The sequence below is a fragment of the Artemia franciscana genome, chromosome 7 (genome assembly GCF_032884065.1).
Source record: "Artemia franciscana chromosome 7, ASM3288406v1, whole genome shotgun sequence".
Lineage (NCBI taxonomy): Eukaryota > Metazoa > Arthropoda > Branchiopoda > Anostraca > Artemiidae > Artemia > Artemia franciscana.
Window position 1 is genome coordinate 15725138 of NC_088869.1, and position 20072 is coordinate 15745209.

The 20072-nt window shown below is 34.9% G+C and overlaps 1 protein-coding gene across 2 annotated transcripts in view; it reads left to right on the top strand.

Annotated features, from left to right (window-relative positions):
* Positions 1–358: 358 nt before the first annotated feature.
* Positions 359–20072, top strand: part of LOC136028894 (mRNA decay activator protein ZFP36L2-A-like) — an 88180-nt gene continuing 68466 nt past the window's right edge. The window contains exon 1 of one of the 2 annotated variants that reach the window (XM_065706856.1): positions 359–456. In XM_065706856.1, the coding sequence (XP_065562928.1) occupies positions 412–456 (45 nt within the window). In that variant the 5' untranslated portion in view covers positions 359–411. Of the gene's footprint in view, positions 457–18048; positions 18108–20072 lie in introns of those variants that run through there. The other variant, XM_065706859.1, reaches the window with a different exon arrangement.

The window sequence follows — 20072 nt, forward strand, 5'->3', positions numbered from 1 at the left end:
AATAAAAATTGTCTACATGCATAAACATGATTGTCTGCACCTTGAGTAAGACATTACCATTTTATAACAAGGTATTATTGCCTGTTACAATACAGACAGTCATAACCTTCGAAGCACCAAAGCCTGACATTGGCAAATTAGCAAAGGCTCACAATTAATCCCAATTAGACCGACGGATAGCCCGTCCTCAACCTTTTAAAGTTTGGTGACCGTGAAAATTCTTGACTTTTATTATTTATAAATATTTTCACTTTCGTTTATATTTTTGAAATGACGTCATAATATGGCAATCTCTGGATTTTGATTGGTTTTCTCTTGGCGCGCTCTCCTCAAGGCTCCGTTTTTCATTAAACAATAAGCTCTTCTTATCAGTTGATTAGTTGTTTTTCTTAGACTTAGATAGAGGATAATATGGCTATGATGGCGATGGAGTACCATTTAGAGGAATTTTCTGGGGTAAATTTGTAAATTTGACTTTTTTTTTAGGATAGCTAGGTACCAATTTCCTTCAGCATAACCAAAGTACGTTGTTTTGTTTCTGAATTAATAACTGTACTTGGAGTATAGAAAATAACATTTCATAACTCATTTTTGGAGAGATTCGTTATCATTGTGTCTATTAGAGGGGGGGGGGGCATGTGACCGCTTTAGATTTTTTCTGCCTAGACTTTAGATTTTTTCTGCCTGTCCTTTTTCTCAATGAAAAAATGACAAATGTGCCCCACTAGATAAAAAAATAATAATAGTAAAATACTGTTTGCTTTGCACAGTAAATCTTTGTGAATTGATGAAAATGTTGTTTATATAGACTTGAAAGAACCTAATGTCTAGATATAGCCAAACTTTATGTTTTGTTTTGTTTTTTTTGTTTTTTTTTGTTTGTGTATTATTGTTTTGATGTTTTTTTTTCTTTTATCAAATCGACTGTAGGCCTATTTGTATAATGTCAATTTGAAAAATAAAACCCAGCAAACTTATTGTTTGGGCCAGGCTACATAAAAGGAGGGGGGGGATTCAATTAAACTGAAAACGCCTAAAAAATTAATTAAATAGACTAACTTGGTTAAGAACTAAATAGATGTAGCCTAAGCATTTTATTGTCATTGCAGCTAGTTTACAAGAGGATTAGTGCAACAAGATTTCCGAAAAAAAATTGTATTTGCCATAATAATATCCAAAAATAATTGGAATTATCAAACTAGATTAAAAGAAAATAGGCTACTGAAAAAAAAAGATACAAATTGAGTTTTTTTTAGTCGTATAGCGAAAACGTATATGATATTTAGTGTTTAATTGCCAAAGTAGCCAACTAGGCCTAATGTTTAAATGTAAAGTCCTTAGCTTTTTAACAAACTATTTTATTTTGCCCGTAATTTCATACGTATCAGAACCTGTAAATGTATGAGTATGAGCAAGGGGGCTTCTTAGGGACAGCTGTTTCTCTAGTTTTCAGTATAGGGTACTGTAGTTTTGGGGTCACTTCTTCTCAGTGTCAAAAATCAATTAGGATGAGCCCCCTGCTAATCAGAATGAGTAAGATGACTGTGCCCTTATTCTCTCGAGAAGTTAACTTCAGATAATTCCAAACAGATTCTGAACAGAATTCCAAACAGACAAGAGTCATATGTCCTACAGGTCGGTATCCATGATTTTTTTTTTCTTGGGGGGGGGAGAGGGTTGCAAAAAATTCCTCAAAAATTTGTTTGTATTCATTTTGTTACATTTTTACGAGTCGGACAAACATTTTGCGGGGCATGGAGGCAAGCACCTCCCCTCCCTCGGATAAGGCCTTGTGCCCTAGAAGCTTTGGGTGTCATGTATTCAGATGACTATTTGTTGATACCACTGAGCCTTGTTCTTTGGCTGGAGTATAGGACTAGTGTGTAAGGTGATGATATTTTGTGAGGCGTCGAAGATATCACCAAAGATGAGTTTGGTGACTCACTCATTGACAATATTTGTATATTAGTTTGGTGAAAACTTATGAACTCATTGACAATATTTCAAGCAGTGAGCTATATGAAAAATGTGGTTCTATCCCGTTTGCTAGGGCTATAATGAAAGAAAGGTTGAAATGGCTTGGAAACGTTCTGTGGATGAAGGATGGTAGATTGCCAAAAACTTTTCTTTTTGGTCAACCATCTAGTTCTAGGGCTAACAGGCTAACTAGTTCTAGGGCTAGTTCTAGTTCTAAAAGCCGTCCTGGCTGGGTGGGTTGGTGCGCTGGATTCGGATCCTTTGTCTGAGAGGACGCGGGTTCGAATCTCAGTGTACCCAATTCTTCAGTTTGGGACGGGGGTCAGTGGCGTGACTCTGTAAGCTTAGCCAGAGTCGACCCAGCTCTAAATGGGTACCTGGAGAAATCTGGGGAAGGTAAACAGGAAGGGTGTGCGAAAGCACAGGATGGCTGGCCCCCAACCCCCCATTGCACTTCCTGGCTGAAGGGCCAAGAAACGGAGATCAGCACCGCCGGTACGGACTGTGAAGTCTAATGCCGTATCCTTTACCTTTTTTTTAGTTCTAAGGCCAAACGAAAAACATATCATCCCCTAACTGGGTGGGAGGAGAGTGTAAGGGAGGATTGAAGGGGAACTGAAACGCCTTGAGAAGGTATAAAGAGGGAAGCTTCAGTAGATCGGGATGGAGGAAGAGCTTGCGTAGCTTTGTTGGTCTCAGACAGCTTGGTGTTCCAGCGAGTTGTAGTAGATGCGGTAGTAGTATTGGAACAGTAGTATGATATTGGTCCACCTATAACAACCAAAATTTTATATGCCTCGCGAAAGGGTTCAAGGTTCAGCCCTGATAATGTTGGTGACTATGGGTCTCAATTTGCTACTTTTTTTTTGCCAATCTTGGCCAAGACTTGGACTTGAATGATTCAGTTGTGACAAAATGCTATAATGAAGTTTTATGTATTGTTTTTTTTTAACCTTGAAACCTGTAATGGGCATACCTCACCGAGAATAAGGACGGTGAGAGCACTATCCACAGAAACATGGAATAAGTCAATTGAATATACCCAATATGAAGGTTGTACAGTACAGGTTAAATTGGTATGTACAGAGAAAATATTCAACAGCTATACCCACCCCTAAGTAGATTCTATATTCACCCTGTGTGGTATGGATACTTCTGGAGGAGGGGTATACCGTAACTTGTTCCTGTAGAAAAAAGGAAATTTTGCTGTTCTAAACGAGACAATTTATCGCTAGTTCTTGCCTTGAAAAATATATTTTTATTGTCTTGGCTGTTGATAAGAGAATAATTAAAATGACGCTTTTCTTTATATACAACACCGCTCTAATGAATAAGCAGGATTTTCCTTTTAATATGGGTATCACGGTTACCGAATACGTTTTGGTATTTATTAGAAAGTAATTGGTTTATCATGTGCATATAAATTATGTTTTCAATAGCTTTTTGAGTAAAACTGGCTTCTGTGCGATTCGTTTTTTTTAAATACTTGTGCAAAACTCAGATTCTTTTTTAATTTAAGGAAAATGTAAGGAAAAACTTGCTTTTAAATTTTAGCCCTGATTATGAAATACAAAACCCCTTTTTACTGAAAACTGTCTCTTGTATTACTAACGAGTCATACTATTAGCCACTTTATGTTTCATGCCAGTCGATTTTAATAACTCTTAATTATATTATTATATTCATTATTATTCTGGGATATTCTAAGTCTCGATGAAATGAAACTTGATCATCCGAAATTCAAAAGGCATAAACCTTTTTCCATGGCCTTGAAAGAATACCGTACTCTATACATTGGTAATCTGCTCTAGATTAGTGAGGTCTGAGAAAGCTTTACATTGTAATTAACTATAAAAAAGATAAGCATCATACAAGGAAAGAAAATGAACTGGCAACGCCGGTGATGTATCTGCAAAGCTAGAAAAATTTGGATAGTCTAGGGACAAAAAGATTAGTAACTAGGCCCTAGGTGCTAGTCGATTGATTTGTATCTTCTGTCCCTAGTTAGAAGGGACTAAAGAGACAAATCAAATTGTCAGACTAAGAAACTAACTCACAGAGTTTTAATTAAATTCCGTTACCTTTTTCGATCCCCTCTCTAGTTACAAGTATTTGGTGTAGGTACAATTTAGACACAATTTAGTACAATTTGGACTCTTGAAAGATCAAATTACGTTGTGTTTCCACCGAAGATTCCTCCCTAGTGAAGTTTTTGAGGTATTATGCCATATACCCTTGGAAAATTCTTTTGACCCCCCTAAAGGTCAGAGCTTTAGCCTACTATCCCACGAATGCTGTTTTTTTTTAATATAGAGTGGGAGTTTAGAAAGGACTGGGGTTACCTAAATATTTATGGATTTTGTTGAATCCTTTCAAGGTATTTTGCGTGGGTCCCTGTCCTTTAAATAGCATTTCAAGGGCTCCCCTGGTCCCAAGTCTCCTAAACGCGCTTATCAATGTATTGGTACATTCTTCCTGGAGTTCACGCTCAGACTTGGCCAAACACCTGTTTTAAAAACGTTTACTACTCTTCTATAATTTCCTCCCTGTTTTATTCAATTTCCCTATCTTCGCAAAGCGGGCCCAAAACCGCTTACTTTTGCGTACGCACCTGCTCCCGACCCTGTATCCGCACCACTTGAAATTAGGTGCCCAAAAAATCAGCGACAGATACCGGAATTATGGGACCTCTCAATTATCCAGTTTATCGACTATTCGTAAAACTACAGCCTTTCAGGTTATTAAGTCTCTTTTGGAAAAAAAGTTTTGAATTCACACAGAGCGAAAGTAAAACAGTTCAAAATAGGGATGAAACCTTTTTACTGACAGTGAATAGATATAAAATTATTTAACTTTACTTGTTAAAATTATTTAAAATTATTTTAATTATTTTACTTTTTAGTTTTACTGCTGATGATGAACACTGTATATGTGTTCGAAATATCCAGTTAAATAATTTTATATCTATTCACTGTCAATAAAAAGGTTTCATCCCTATTTGAACTGTTTTACTTTCGTCATGGAAAGGCAGTGTGGTATTCGAAGTTATCACACAGAGCATATTGATGGCCGTATTATTAGTGAGCTAAGTGATTGGTCATCATTTGGCTAGTCATCATCATCAGTGAATAAGTGTAGACCATGCTAGTATTATATTGAAATTTCTGTAATTTTGTAAAAACCCTATAATTTTTGTAAAACCTCAAAATTTTGCAGGAATCATGGATCAATGAGTAATAGCCTATATATGCTGACTTTGCGAGTCGAAACAAAGGCAATTATTGCTTCTATTTTTTTTTTAAATAAACAAATTCGAGGTATTTACTTGTTATAGCGACCACTCTTTATTCTTGATCTGTAACCGGTTTTCTGTGTCCACTCAGAGATAATCAGCTTAGCTTGTGCGAGATAAACGGTAACAGTGTAGGTATATAATAATTAACCATTATATATATATATATATATATATATATATATATATATATATATATATATATATATATATATATATATATATATATATATATATATATATATATATATATATATATATATATATATATATATATATATATATATATATATATATATATATATATATATATAGGTGATTAGGTTAGGTATTTAATATAATGCGTTCTGGGTGGCCTGCTTTCCATAATTCTCTGTTGTATTTTCCATAATTTTGTTTCTAAACCATTATATTTTCATTATATTTTGGTATATTTCATTGAAATTAACCTAATTTCACTTCTTTGGTGTGGTCGCTATAACACGAAGTAACAAGTTTGATTTAGATCTACACAAAGTCGTTTCATCTTCAGCTCATCAAAAGACCTATTTGAGGTCAAATTTGTTAATGAAGGTATATGTTGTGTGTGGAATGTGCAGTTTTACGTTAAGGCTACAGTTTTGACTTGCACCGAAAAATTGGGACACTCATCACTGAATTCGTTAATTTCTGAAGGATCCAGTCACCGAGTCAGAATTACGATATTGCTTAGAACGTTGCTTTGACCGAAACTTGCTTAAGCGTTCAGATTATTCTACCTTTTCCATAATTCTAAACCATTTTCTTTACGTGTTGTTGAATCTAAGGAAAAGGCTAAGAAAATTCGAAATTATAATTCGGTAGATGTATAGGGCTGAATATGTGCAATCGAATGATAGAAAAACAGTTATATGTGGTTGAAACATCAAAATCGTAGACTGCAGAATAATAGCAAGCAGAATACTTGCATATGAGATAAAAACGTTAGCCTAAAAATTTAAAAAGGCATATGATTGGTTTGGGGCTCCAGTTGGGAGATAGGGGGTTGATTGTGCCCCTAGATTTTGTTCCTTCTTAGGTTTTGAAAAATTACCGCCTCCCTAGTTGTTGAAATACGTTTTTGTATTTTCTTTGAAAAATCCTTGCCTCGTTGTACATTTTCGTGAATTGGTGCCCCTGTTATTAATCTGATAAAAATGATAGACCAATCAAAATCAAGTTTACATCCTTACGGACTTGATTGAACCAGTGAGATTGGATTACTTTAAACAGTATTAAGGATGCAGATGGTAGTGGCGCCAGTTCACGGAAATGCTTTGAAGAGGGGCAACTGTATTTTTCAAAATCACGGTTGTGGGAAATTTGTTTTTTCGATGGAAATATTAAAAAGGGCTTATTTTCAGGAAAAATATCACAGAAAGGTGTTTTCGGAACCATGGAGGGTCAAACATAAAGAGACAAAAAAATAAAGACATAAAAAAAACGTAAAGAGCAAACGCTAATTCGCAGTTTTTGACGCACAATCAATTTGTGGAATTATTTTGTTGCCCCCGCTTTGGAATAGGTTTTTAGTTCTTCGCTTGCATATGAAAAGCACAATAAACAGATCCAGTGGGGCTGTATCTTCTAACCACCTATTGACATAAAAATTATTCAGTAAATATTGAAACAAAAACTAATTTATCATTTTTCACAAAAAAAGAAAAAGTTAATTAACCTTCAAATTTTTTTCTGAATTTCTCACCACAACCTACTACCAGCCTCTCCCACCCCACCTCCCCTCCCATCTAAAGAAACGTAAATATGAAGGGGGAATTTGGTGTCTGTGATTTTACATAAATAGTATATGACATACATCAAGTTTTACTCTGAGTCAAACCAAGAGTCGGTAAATTTTTTTATCGTTTTTAGAATAAAAATATATACTTATGCTGCGGTTAAGGTCATTTAAAATAAGATGGTATCACATTTCCATCGCTATCTCCACCGCGCATATCCTTATCGCAATTGTGGTAGACTGACAGTGAAACTTCTGAAATTGGGATGTTTCTATGACATTTCACGCACTATTTGTTTTTTACCTTTTCCATTCACTACCCTCGATTTTGGTCCATGATTCAAGAGGAAAATTTAACAAAGTCGATCTTTGGATTTGGACTTAAATGCCTTCAAGAAATTTTGGGGGATTGGACTGAGGCTTCAAAATTAGGTTTAAGGCCCAATGGCTTAATTGTGAGTATTTTTGAGAGTTTCCACAAACTTTTTTTTTTATATTGAAAGCGATAAGAAGGATTTAATTATCGTCCCTCGTGCCAGTACTGGGCCCGTGGGGCACCATATCCTGAGACTAGTGCGCAGAATATCCCGTCAAAATTATGACTCACGAAATCAGTCTTTTGTGATCTTACCCATCTTCCAGAAAACCTCCCCTACATACTAATTGTACAGGATTGAAACTACGGGGATCTAAGCCCGACGAACAGTTTCAGCCTCGAGGCTTTAATTCATCCGTGGCCCTTAAGTAACATGGATACGAATTTGCCAATTTTTATAGCTTTATAGCAGGGGTTACAAACCATAGGTTTATATACCCTCTTGGGGCATTAAAAAAGATTTTTGGAGCAGTTGAAATCTGCATATATACCTGATATAGTGCATAAAGAGATTAGAACCATGTTTAAGAGTTCTAAAGGAGGCCCTAGACGGTCAATCATTTTGATCAAAAGCTTCCGTAAATCAATTATGATTGACCATCTAGGAACCTGTTTGACGTTTGAGTCAGGCGTTGACGGGGATTGATAGAAAGTTTGAATGACTCAATCATTTTGATCAAAAGCAATGTGTTAGATTAGCTTTGGTCAAGATTGAAGGGTTGACTGAAAGATCGATTGAAGGTCGATTAAAGCACACGTCAATCGATTGACGGAAACTTTTGATCAAAATGATTGACCGTCTAGGGCCTCCTTAAGGACGTCAAAGTAATAACAATTTTGCCCCCTGAACGCGTTTAGGGTCTTTTCTTACCTGAAAACCGCGATTTCTTAAGATCTTTCGTTTGGTTGTTTCAAATTTATGAAGCTCTTAGGGGAGTACTACCACATCTTCGTCAGTGTTGTCAAATAGAATCGTTAAAATAAATACGCAAAACTATTTATTATAGTTCGACAGCGCTTTTTGTCTGTTAAGTTCAAATAGTAACAATCTACTGATTCCCAGAGACTATTATACCTCCAAAGGAAAGCTAAACCTGCTTTAAGCTGTTTGTTTCATGCTTTTTTAGCTTATTTTTTGCTGGCTTCTCACCCATATTTGTTTCTTTTATTTAGTTTTGCATCAAAAAATGTTCTCGTTGAAAATACAATCCCTGATTTTTCTGATTAGTTAAGACATTTATGGTCTCCCCTAAAACTAATTCAAACAACCAGACTGTTGAGATGACTAATACAGTTTTTGCGGGATCGATAGCCAAATATCATCCTTTTCGGCCATCCCTCTAGAGCCAAACGAAAAGCAGATCATCCCCGAACGGGGTAGGAAGAGATCGCAAGGAAGGATTCAAGGGAAACTTAAACTTCTTGGGAGGAAGTAAAGAGGTGCTTTAAATAGATTGGAATGGAGAGGAGCGTGTGCAGCTGTTCACCTCAGGTGGCCTGATGCTGCAGTGAGTTGCTAACAGTAGTAGTAGCATCAAAGCCATATACAGAGTGGTTGTGGGGTCTGAACCCCCTCGAAATGTTTGTCTGAATCGTAAAAACGTAACAAAACTGTATATAAGAAAATTTTTGATGTGTTTTTAAGGTTTTTATCCCCCCTCCTGAACAAAACTTCTGGATACGGCCCTGAGTAGCAGTAGTAAATTTCATTTTACTGTCTTTAGTACTTTATGGCTTTGAAATACGATTAACAGAGTTTATTGTTCCTAGACTTGTTTTCCTCTAGTCTTTAATTTCCAACTGGAAGAAAACGACAGACATTGGGATCCATAGATCATCTTTTTTATGGCTAGATACATTCTCAAATTTCGTGACCTTCATAGAAAGAGGCAGGTGTTTCCAAGACCCTTCCACAACAATAAACCAGATTCCCCCGTCGTCGTCACATGTTGGACCCCAAATATGCATTTATAATGTAAACCAAGTGTTTCAACTAAATTGGAATCATATTTTGATTGCAAAGCTGGCCTCTTCGTTTGTAAGACTAAGAATATAATCCACATATTTTGAAGGAAAAAGATACAGATAATGGAAAATCATTTTGAATATTTACATAATTTTTTTTTAAATATTGTAATATATATTATATAATATTATAATATTTATATAATGTGTTATGTAACATTTATAAAACATTTTATATAATATAATATATATAATATTATAATATTTAATATATATAATGTAAATGTGCATACGTATTATTAAATTAGGTTTTTTTGTAATTATTCTATCGAACCTGCTTAAATATAGGTATATTTTTTTGATTCCATTTCGCCTAGTAAAAGCATGATTGTTTACAAATTCGAGAACACTAAAATTATTTAAGTTCAATAAACCCAAAGCTGACCCATTTAATTTATCTTGCCAGGTTATTTAGACTTGGACCGTGTTATGTCGATATAAACTGACCACACCCTTTCATACTTTGGAACCTGATCAGTATCAAGAAATGTTAGTTGGTTATCCCAGAAAATGATCTACATTTGGTATGGTACCGTTAAAAAATTAAGCAATAGGAAAATGTCATCAGCTCAGGCGCGCACGAAGAAATTCTTTTTAGGGAGGGGGAAGAGCAGTAATAAAAAAATATTGATGATTGGGATAAAAATTGCTCGAATTTGGAATCCTTTATTGTGTCCGAGGGGGGAGGGACTTCTCCCTGCATTCGTATCTGCTTCAGCTCGCTGTACTTGGAGTTCTTGGACAATTTGAGGGTCAAAGAATACAATTGATTTCTGTCTAGATGAAAACAATCCCTCATTTTCCATCTACTTCCAGTCAGCCTGCTTTTCTCTCGCTTTTTGTCGAAACGATTCCGGGCAAAAAAATTTATTAAATTCTATCCCTTCTCCGTGAAATATAATTCTTACCATTCAAAAAGTGACTTTAATGATAGAGGAAGCTTAAAAGATCAGTAGATAGACCTACACAGTTTGCAAAATATCCTTTCAAAAATATAATTGTCCCCTTCCCCTCACACACACTTAATGGGGCACTAAATAGGCGTTGAAACAGTTGATTTAAATTTGAAGGATTCTGTTTTTTCTACTACAAGTCTGATCTGTCCATATTTCTCATGGGAGTTTGTATTCCGTGAAAGCTTTTCTTGCGAGAATCGAACTAGCTGGACTCGAGAGCGACTGTAAAATTATTGCAAAGATGTGGCTATTTTATTAGTATATTTCGATTTTCAAGGGCACCTATAAATCAGCATTTGGATCTAGTCACATTCGGGTATACTCAGGGACAGATCTAGAGCAAAATCTTGGGGGAGGCCAATGTGACAAGTGTGCCAATGAACAAAATCTTGGGGGGCAATGTGAAAAGTGTACCATTAATTGTTCAAATTGACAAATTTATTCTAATAAAAACAGTAAAAAAGAAAGAACAGGGAAAGAGGGCACAAGAAAAAAAAAACCGCCAGTGGGTGTGCTAACCTTAAATATTTATGAATTCTCTTAATTATTTTCAAGTTGTTTTTTCTGCGAGGCTCTGCTCTCCTAAGCTGCAACCAGTGCTTATTTCTGGTCTACAGTTCCTTAAACCAGTGGATCTGTTGCCATACATTTGATTCTTTTTTAGATACTGCTCAAGCATAAAGTCTAATAATACTCTGTTCATTTCATAACATGTTTTGTTAGAAGTTGCGTAAATCAAAGTACCCCCCCCCCCCATTTAATTTTGTCTATTAGCTCGTAATATAATTAATGAACTTAGGCACAGTTGTAGCAATCCTTTTATTAAACGAGTGATATTTTCAATTTGGCGTATTTTTGGGCGCTTAGCCAATTCAGAAAAAGCACACTTGTTTATAAGTGGTTTTTTGCTTGAATCTGGCTTTGGCTTATATCCTTTGGCATTGGTATAATCAGTTGCGAAAAAATGTCATCCTTATTTATCTGACTTTAAAACTCATTATTTATGAAGCAGCATAATTAATACATTTTAAGTGAACTTGAAATAGACCGTGTGAAAATGGCAGCTATGGATGTTTAAACCAAAAGATTGAACAGAGAATGTGTAAAAGATCTCGGTAATAATCATATTAGCATCATAGTGTGCTTCATATGTTCTTTGAGATCGCAACTCTTCACAGCTTAGATACCCATATATTGGCATCTAAGCTGTGCAACTCTGACAAACATTTTAATTTGACTTTCTGTGATAAAGATGTCACATTTAATTTTGAAAACTTCCCACAGGCTATCCAAATCAAAGAAAAACCTCTGCCCGTCTCTAATCATGTAGGCTTACACATAGGCCTTGCGTTTCAGTCTGATTAAAAAAAAAAGAAGATCTATCTTATTGACTTGATAGCGAGCAAAAGGAATCAAAAACTGAAATAAATATCGAATTTATATAATTTATAGAATAAATATGGTTCTAATTTTTTTTTCGAAATTGTTATCAACGTGAAGAACTAACCGTTTTATGCATGTTTACAAGCCTTTTAAGCGTATCGTATTTGTTTACAACAGCTGATGGCAATGGGGAAGGGAGGAACGACCTTGAAAAATAAAAATAAAAATAGGTTGATCGTATAGAAAATATTGCGAAATATTGGGAAAATCTTAAAAACTTTATATCCAGGTGACTGAAGGCTATTCCTGTGTATCAGTCTGTTCTGGGCGGACTTATTCACACTATAATAACAGAGAATAGTCAGGAAGCTCAGGATATCAGACTTGGCCAAGTTTTAGAAATTGTTTTAATTTCAGTTGGTGTTTGTTTTAACAGGAATAAGGTCCTAAATATATTTTCTAAGAAAAGTGTATAAATCGTACCGCAGGCTTTGTTTCTATTCTATGAAAGAAAGTTGTTTAAGTATTGTGTCGTTTTAAATTTTTATCAAAATAATGGACTTTCTAGAAAAGACTAAAGTGACGAGTGGTTACCTCCCAGTGGCTACTATCATGATGGGAATATTTGCACGGGAGGGTTCCCTGAATCGGTTCGAAGAACCCAATTCCCCTCAAAAATGAAGAATAGTGTCTTAAGCTTTTCCCGATTTTCATCCCCCCTCCAGGGAAAATTCCCCACAATCTCCCCTCTTGGCGATGGACGTGTTCTGCTCTTATGCTCTACACTCCTATTGGAGTGTAATGTTGAAAAACTATGTGGACTACTTTAAAATCAACTGAATGATGTTTGGAATCTCCATCAGTATAGCCTACTGTTTGAAATTTTTCCAAATATTAAATTGGCCATGTTCATGCAATTTCAATTGAGGAAAGTACAAAAAAAATCTATTAACCTCAAGTGCATCTGCTTTTTCAATATTTTACTCGACAGATCATTAAACTACTTAAACATTAAAGTAATATTAGTGGATGCAAGACAGATCACAGGAAATAACAGGAAAAGCACAGGAATAACAGGAAAATAAAAGGATCACTCACCAACAGGAAAGGGGGAGTTTGATCAATATTTTTTACTTAAATTCGTCATTTTAGCAGGAAATGTTTCATGAATGACTATTAAAATGTGTAATTAAAGAGACACGAAATAGTGAACACATTAAACAAAAAATTATTTTCCATTGTTAATATTTATTATATTCTTATTACCATTAGATATTAGCTGATTTTCTGCCAGCCATATGGCCACATTAAAAACTGAACTAAAGAATATATCTTTGTTCTTACAAAGGTATACGTGAAAGACAAAGGTCTAAGACAAGTGATTTTGTGACAAGCCTGCAGCTGTAATTTATACCAAAAGATACTTGTATTATTGTATTCATTAGTCTCTTATCTATCCATTCACCAAGTCCTTTGTGTCAACAATTTTCAACGTATATTTAAAACATTTTCCATTTACAAACTACGTACAACTAATTTAAGAAATGTAGTTCGGTAGACAGGTAGAACCCAATCTCAGCTATGTAATGGTAGCAAAATCGTCGTCTTCTGTGGATAAATCTAAACTGCAGGAGAGCAGAAAAATAAGACGCCAAAAATTGCGCAGGGAACATAACCTCAAGTGCCCCGAAAATATTTTTTTTAGATCTAAATATTGTCGAAAGATATCTAATAAACACGTAGCCTAGCTTGTAGGCTACTTATTTGCTGGATCCCTCAAACATTCCATTTCCATGATATACGCCCATTGGAACATTGTGACTGATTTAAGTCCCATCCGTCCTCGAAGGTCATTTTGGGGCCTCTTCTTTCACCAGACTGTGGATGTAACTCCTACGAGTGTACTTCTGCTTGACGAAGTATTTGTGGCATACGGATGGACGAAAAGTTGTCTTTTCATATATTTGGAAATGACTTCAAGGACGAGAACCACGTACTGGTCACTGAAGACGATCTTGGATTTACAAGCGCTTTCAATGCGTTGAATGAGTACCAGCCATTGAAGTTGCTGCAGTTGCTGCAGGAACATCTTATTCACCAAAAATCCGACGCAGAAAACGACCACTCGCAGACAGAAATTTTAAGACTTGAGTCCCTTAGATTAAAAAGGGACTCGAGTTCCCGTGGACTAAGCTATTGAACATTGGGCTTCAAAGTATGTCTTGCACGTATTTTATGGTTTAGACCTTATAAATGTTTATTTGGTTGGCTTTCTAGCCTTAGCCAACCTTCAGAGATATAGCTGGATTGCATCTTTGTCAACTAGCAAAACCCTCAAAGAACCCGTCGAATTCTAATATCTTGTTTCTCTGAATTTCTCTCGCACTCTGGGAACCTCCCACGTTTTGTGTAGAATTTCCTTGCTTTAGGCCTGGCTAAATTCAAAATTTCCCCCAACCCTGTTATTTTGCATCGTGTTAATCTGTAAAAAAAAAAAAAAATAATAATAATAATGTATCGGTAAACATCTATGACTTACAGGCTAAAATTTGGTTTGCTTGGGTGTTAAAGAAGGGGGGGGCTAGAAACTTCCATTAAGGATTTTTGAACTTCAGAATTTCTAGAGTACACTTGTTATTTTGAAGGTTTGTAGGGTTTTGAAGCTCTTTTCGGAATTCCTTGAAAATAGGTTTTCGGGAATGAAACCTCAGTAGTAGTTGTATTTCCTAAATCAGTGTTTAATGACTATTATTTTGTATCTGAAAGTTTTTTAAACATATTTTTAATTTTGGGCTACATTTCGCTCTTTATTATAATGGGTTTTATTTCGCTTTGTACTAGACAGCAGCTTTTACTACAACCATGATAAATGTACTTCCTATCCCAGTGGCTAAGCTGCGACGGAACCTTTCTTCGAAATGTTAAATTAGAAAAAAAATATCGAACCAACTACAAAAACCCTCCAAAAGAGTTTTCTTTCATCTGAATTTTAAAGTTTTACCTTTCAAAAATTTAGATAGTGGGGAGGGGTATATTGTCTTCCTCTTTGGTTAAAACGTCACTTGTATTTCCGATGCTGTGACAAGGTTTTTTTTTTACTACGATTTTCCTTGGTTGCGGCTTATTCATTTTGATGTGAGCAATGTTTTGTAGGTGTAATTACCTTGAATTTGAGTGCAATTTTCATTTAAGCAAGTTTGTTATACATACAAATATAAAGACACAGTTTTAAAGATTGGTAAAACCGTTTAGAAGTAATGCGGTTAAGAAGTAAAAAGATTGGTTAAGTAACCAATCTTGTACAAAAAAAGGAAAAAGAAAATTCTGAACTTTGTTTAGTCCCCAAAAATGTAGGAACTATAACAGGCCCAAAACGACATTAAATTTGTAAGTTTAAACGCTAAAATGTTCTGTTTATATTGTAATACAGTTCAATAAATATTTAGCTAAAAATTACAGGTTACACGAGAGACTATGAGGCCTGTTTAGCGAAGGTGCAATTTAAAGTACCCATCCCTCCCCCCAATTCCGCTGAATGCTATAAATATGTTCCAATATATTCAAAATACATGTCCACTTCAGTTTCTGAAATCGGTAACGAGATCTTACAATAAAAGGCAACAAGACTTCTCCGAAAATTTGCCCTACCCTGGCATACGTGGCTGTACTGTATAGGGCATATTTGTCAGTTTTATGTGAATTGTTCACAGATCGAAGCAGATATCTAAATAATGTCATAAAACGTCATGTCAACGAACAGAGGTTTTGTTGCTACGTTTTTATTTTTGGAGCTATGAGTCCAAACACTATTTTTCTGTGCTCTTTTGTTGCGGTTTTGACAAATTCGATTTATTATTATTATTTTTTTATTAAGTTGATAAAATGTGTCTGTCAGTATCGTCTAGTTAAAAGTACCGCTACATTGAAATGTTCCCACGATAAAATAAACAATTTGATTGACCATTAATTTCAAACCAATTTAGGGCCGTGCCCCACATAGGTATTTCTAAAATCTTTATGCCCCTCTTTCCTTGATATTTAAATTTTGATATTAAAAATTTTACATATATTGACCTGAAGGAAGGTTAAAAGGCCATTATGCTTTACTATACTTTACTTACTATAATTTACTATGCTTTACTATAATTTAAAGTTCGTCCTTGTCGTCCAACCATTTTGTGTCAAACGAAAAATAAGTCCTCCTAGAATCGTTTGGGAGTGTATCGCAAGGATATATTTAAGGGATTTGAATCTCTTTAGGACAGGGTTAATAGGGAGGTTTTGAATAGATTCGTATCAATGAGGAATGTTGGCATAGAGGTTTGAATAGAGGTATGCGTGCGTGGCTGTGTTAGTCTCAGGTGGTTTGGGTCTCTAGTGAGTTGTTGGTAATGTTAGTAGTAGAATTTCCAAATTCAGCAATGAAAGAAACTGCATTTGAAATCACTGCAAATGGAGGGAGGGGGCTGATCTTATTCGGATGTCTTTGGGAAAGCCTGTCACTTTCTTGTTGGTTTTGATGAAAGACGTGCCTTTAGTTTGATTACTTGTTCTCGGGCCATGGTATCTTTGCAAAGTTAACATATTTAACTTTTTAAATTAAAATTTAAAGTTAAATTTGTATCTTAGAGTGGTGTTTAGCACGTATGCAAATTAGGGAGGCTCTCCTCCTGAAGCCTCAATACGTTTACTACTTTTTCCTCTTTTTTCTTGTTTTTGATATTCTAAAAATTGTAAAATATTTCTATAAGCTCTAAAACCCCTTAACGTTGCATTACCTCCAGTCTCCCCCCCAAATGTGCATATATAGTCCAAATTTTGTATTTCCCATGCGTTTTGCCACACATCACTGTTGTTTTAATGTAATACCCATAAACGAATTCAAAGTACATTTTCAATAGTGGTATTGGTACAACAGAAAAGATTCAAATTTGTTTTATTGTTATTACCCCCCCCCCTTCTGGAAGAATAATCATGCATACGTACCGAGTACTGTGAGGAAAAAAATTACGGTAAAATTCTAGTTTAGCTTCTTGCTATCTTGGAAATGGGATAAGTTAGGAAAATGAAACTTTTAGGGATGAGTCGACATACTAAAGTATTGATACTTTTGTATTATTCAGAACACACTCAATAATTGAAGTTAGGTTCTTTCGTCAAACAAACTACGATGCAGGTACTTTTTATTAGAAAATCCAGTTTCATAGCCACAAAGACAACTCAATTTAGTTTTCTACGTTTAGTGAAAGAAGATAGTGTCTGGACGTGGATTTTGAAATGGAGATTTGGGGTTTGCCAAAGACTGAAAAAGAGGCAATTCTATTTTTCCAGGAAAAGGGGTTGTTGCCCACAGCAAAACAGTGCGTCAATGGACACAACATGACTTCATACTCTTACGAGAAGGAACATTTAGATTAGGTTAGGTTTACCTAATTAAAATTTATCTTCATCGTAGTTTGTTTCACGAGAGAACCTAACTTCACTTATTGAGTGTGTTCTGAATAATACACAAGTACCGTATATCCTGGGATGGTATTTTCAAGTACCCTCCTCAACTATTTCTCCCTCTAGATAGAATTGATCTTTAATGACCTTTGAAATGTGTGACCTTTTTGTTATAGGAGTGAAACCTTACAAAATAGATATTCTGCTTAAATGAAGTACACGAAAAGTGTAAGATCTGTAGCTATATTTCCTAAACTTAGAAAAAACCCATTGACATGGCTTAAAACTCTACTCGAATAACAGGAATTGTATTTTGAAAACTAAAACCAGATAACAAGAAACTTGTATCTGAAAATTAAGTTATAATGTTGTTTTGTCAAATTTCCAATAGGTAGCCTATAGGCCTGTCAAGTAGGCACATTTCTAAGACTTAGAAATCAGAAAAAGGTAATCATAGTAGCTTGATAATACCTTCCTAGAGTATGTTTTCTGTCCTGGATTTATAACGAAGTTTCGTTTTCCTAACCTAACCGTTTTCCAGAAAGCAAAAACTATCCAAACTATAATTTTAGAAAATTGCTTTTAATTTCCGTTAAGTATATGCAAGAGCACCAAAACTCGAAGTGTCCTGTATCCTTTGATCACTTCTGTCAAACCATTTAAACAAATAGTTTAATTATAATTCACTATTTATTTGGCTACCTAACAACATGTAAACGTAATCATATATTTCGGTTTTCCTAGAACGAGTCTATCTTATCTACTAAGACGTGAAACCAAGCAATAATGCGGCACCCCTTCGCAACATTAAATCCAAGGGCAAACAAGTTCAGTCTCTATCAAGTCTTTGTTCAATGTATTGCATTCTATTTAGGCTTGTAACCAGTTTAAAGGATGGTAAGAGTAAAAGCCAGTTTTTCAGTCCTTGCAACAAGTTTTTAAATTGTATGAAACGATAGTAAATTGAATTAAAATTTTCCATAAAAATGTTGGGAAGGGACATCATGGTCTCTTTAGATTTATACTTTCTCAAAGGTTATAATTTAGCTAGGAAAAAAGTAAATACATCACTTGATGCCTTTTCTATACTCTAACAAAACATAAGATAACAAAACATTGGGGCAAATTTTTTTTGAACCCTCAAATAAGCTGAAAATAAGCCATAGTAACCAAAAGTTTTAAAGTGTATTTCTAGAAATTAACTAGTGAGAAAAAAAATGACATTTGTATCTGATTAGGGAATTGTAATTGTTTTTGATCCATCAATGGTAAAATATTATTAAAAAAATAATTGCAGTAATTTTTAAAAGGAGCGTGAAGCTCCACAATAATGGCATCACAACAAAATAAAAAATACACCGTTGGAATCAAAATTGTTGAAAACCAGGGTAAAATTATAATTAATTGACTTCTTGCTATCTCGGAAAGGTTTTAGGTTAGAAAAATGAAACTTCAAGGATGGCTCTACAGACTAAAGTATGTCCCGGGAAGATATTTTGAAGCAACTACCTCTATTCCTTCTCCCTCTAGAGGGCCCTGACCTTTAAAAATGTGTAAATATATTAAAAAAAACAGAAACGGGAAGTTTACAGCCCCCGCCGTCATCAATATGGAAAATCACATTTTTATTACTTTTTCACTTAATATTATAGTCTGAAAACCGTAGACAAGAAGTTACCTTCTGGGGCCCCTTTAAGGGCTCAAAATGGGATTGGCCTGATTACTATATTTGGAAAGAGCATAGAACAATCAAGTGTATGTGCAGGCTGCATGTTTCTATTAATCAGATTATCATGTTTCCTTCCAGGGCTATCCACTTTTTAAAGCCATTTTTGAAATTACCCTAATGTCATAGCGTACTACAAATACAATCAATCACAGACAAAAATGAATTCCATCGATTTTAGACTGCAACTAACCCGTTTCACAAAAAAGTGACATACCGCGAGATTAATTTACTTGAAAAAAATATCGTTAGGGATGAGACCGTTATGGCTTCTCTTGTGCCCTAGGTAAAATCTTGATTAGCACCCCCCATCCGTCCCCCCAGGACGGATGGGACATCTTCAGGCTAAATTCTAACAATTTTCACTTGTTAGTATTTTTTCTATTAATTAGTAATTTATTCGTAACTATAATTATTTTAGTTTAGTCATTATTTTCATTTATTACCTGCGCCCCCTACTTTTTTAAATGAGAATAAAAATTTTAAAATTACTAAATGATTATAACCCTATTTATTTAAAATTTTGCGCCACAAAAATTTCTGCTTCTGGGACAAGCACCCCCTCTATCTCCCCTTAAAACTGCCACTAGACCATTAGAGTGGGAGTGGTACACTGTCAAATAAGCAAATTTGATATTTTATAACGAGTGTAAAATAAAGAACATAATGATACTACTTTTTACACTAGCATGTTTCTTTCAGAAGTAGTCAATCACTAAATATTCTCCCAAAAAATAATTATTGTAAAATTAAAATAAACTGTAAGGGCAATTATAATTCTTCTATATGAAGTAACAATGCATTGTGTTGACACCGCTAAAAATTGATAACCATAATGCTAGTCTTTTTTGGCTTTTTACTGCGATCTCTTTGTCCGGTTTTGTCAAGGCCATATTGCCTTCTATATTGAACCAGACAGGTGCAGGGGATACTAACTAAAAGATATCTACTATACCTTTTCTTTCTTGTACTAATTAGAAAGCAATTTCGGTATTGCAGTTTGAGTATTTGACCATATTCAAAACTTGCTTGGGTCTCATCGAGTACGGAATGCAGTATTATACTACAATATTCGCACTGAAGAGATACCAAAAGAATTGCACCACTATCGCGTGCACTGCAAATTTTCGCGTTTG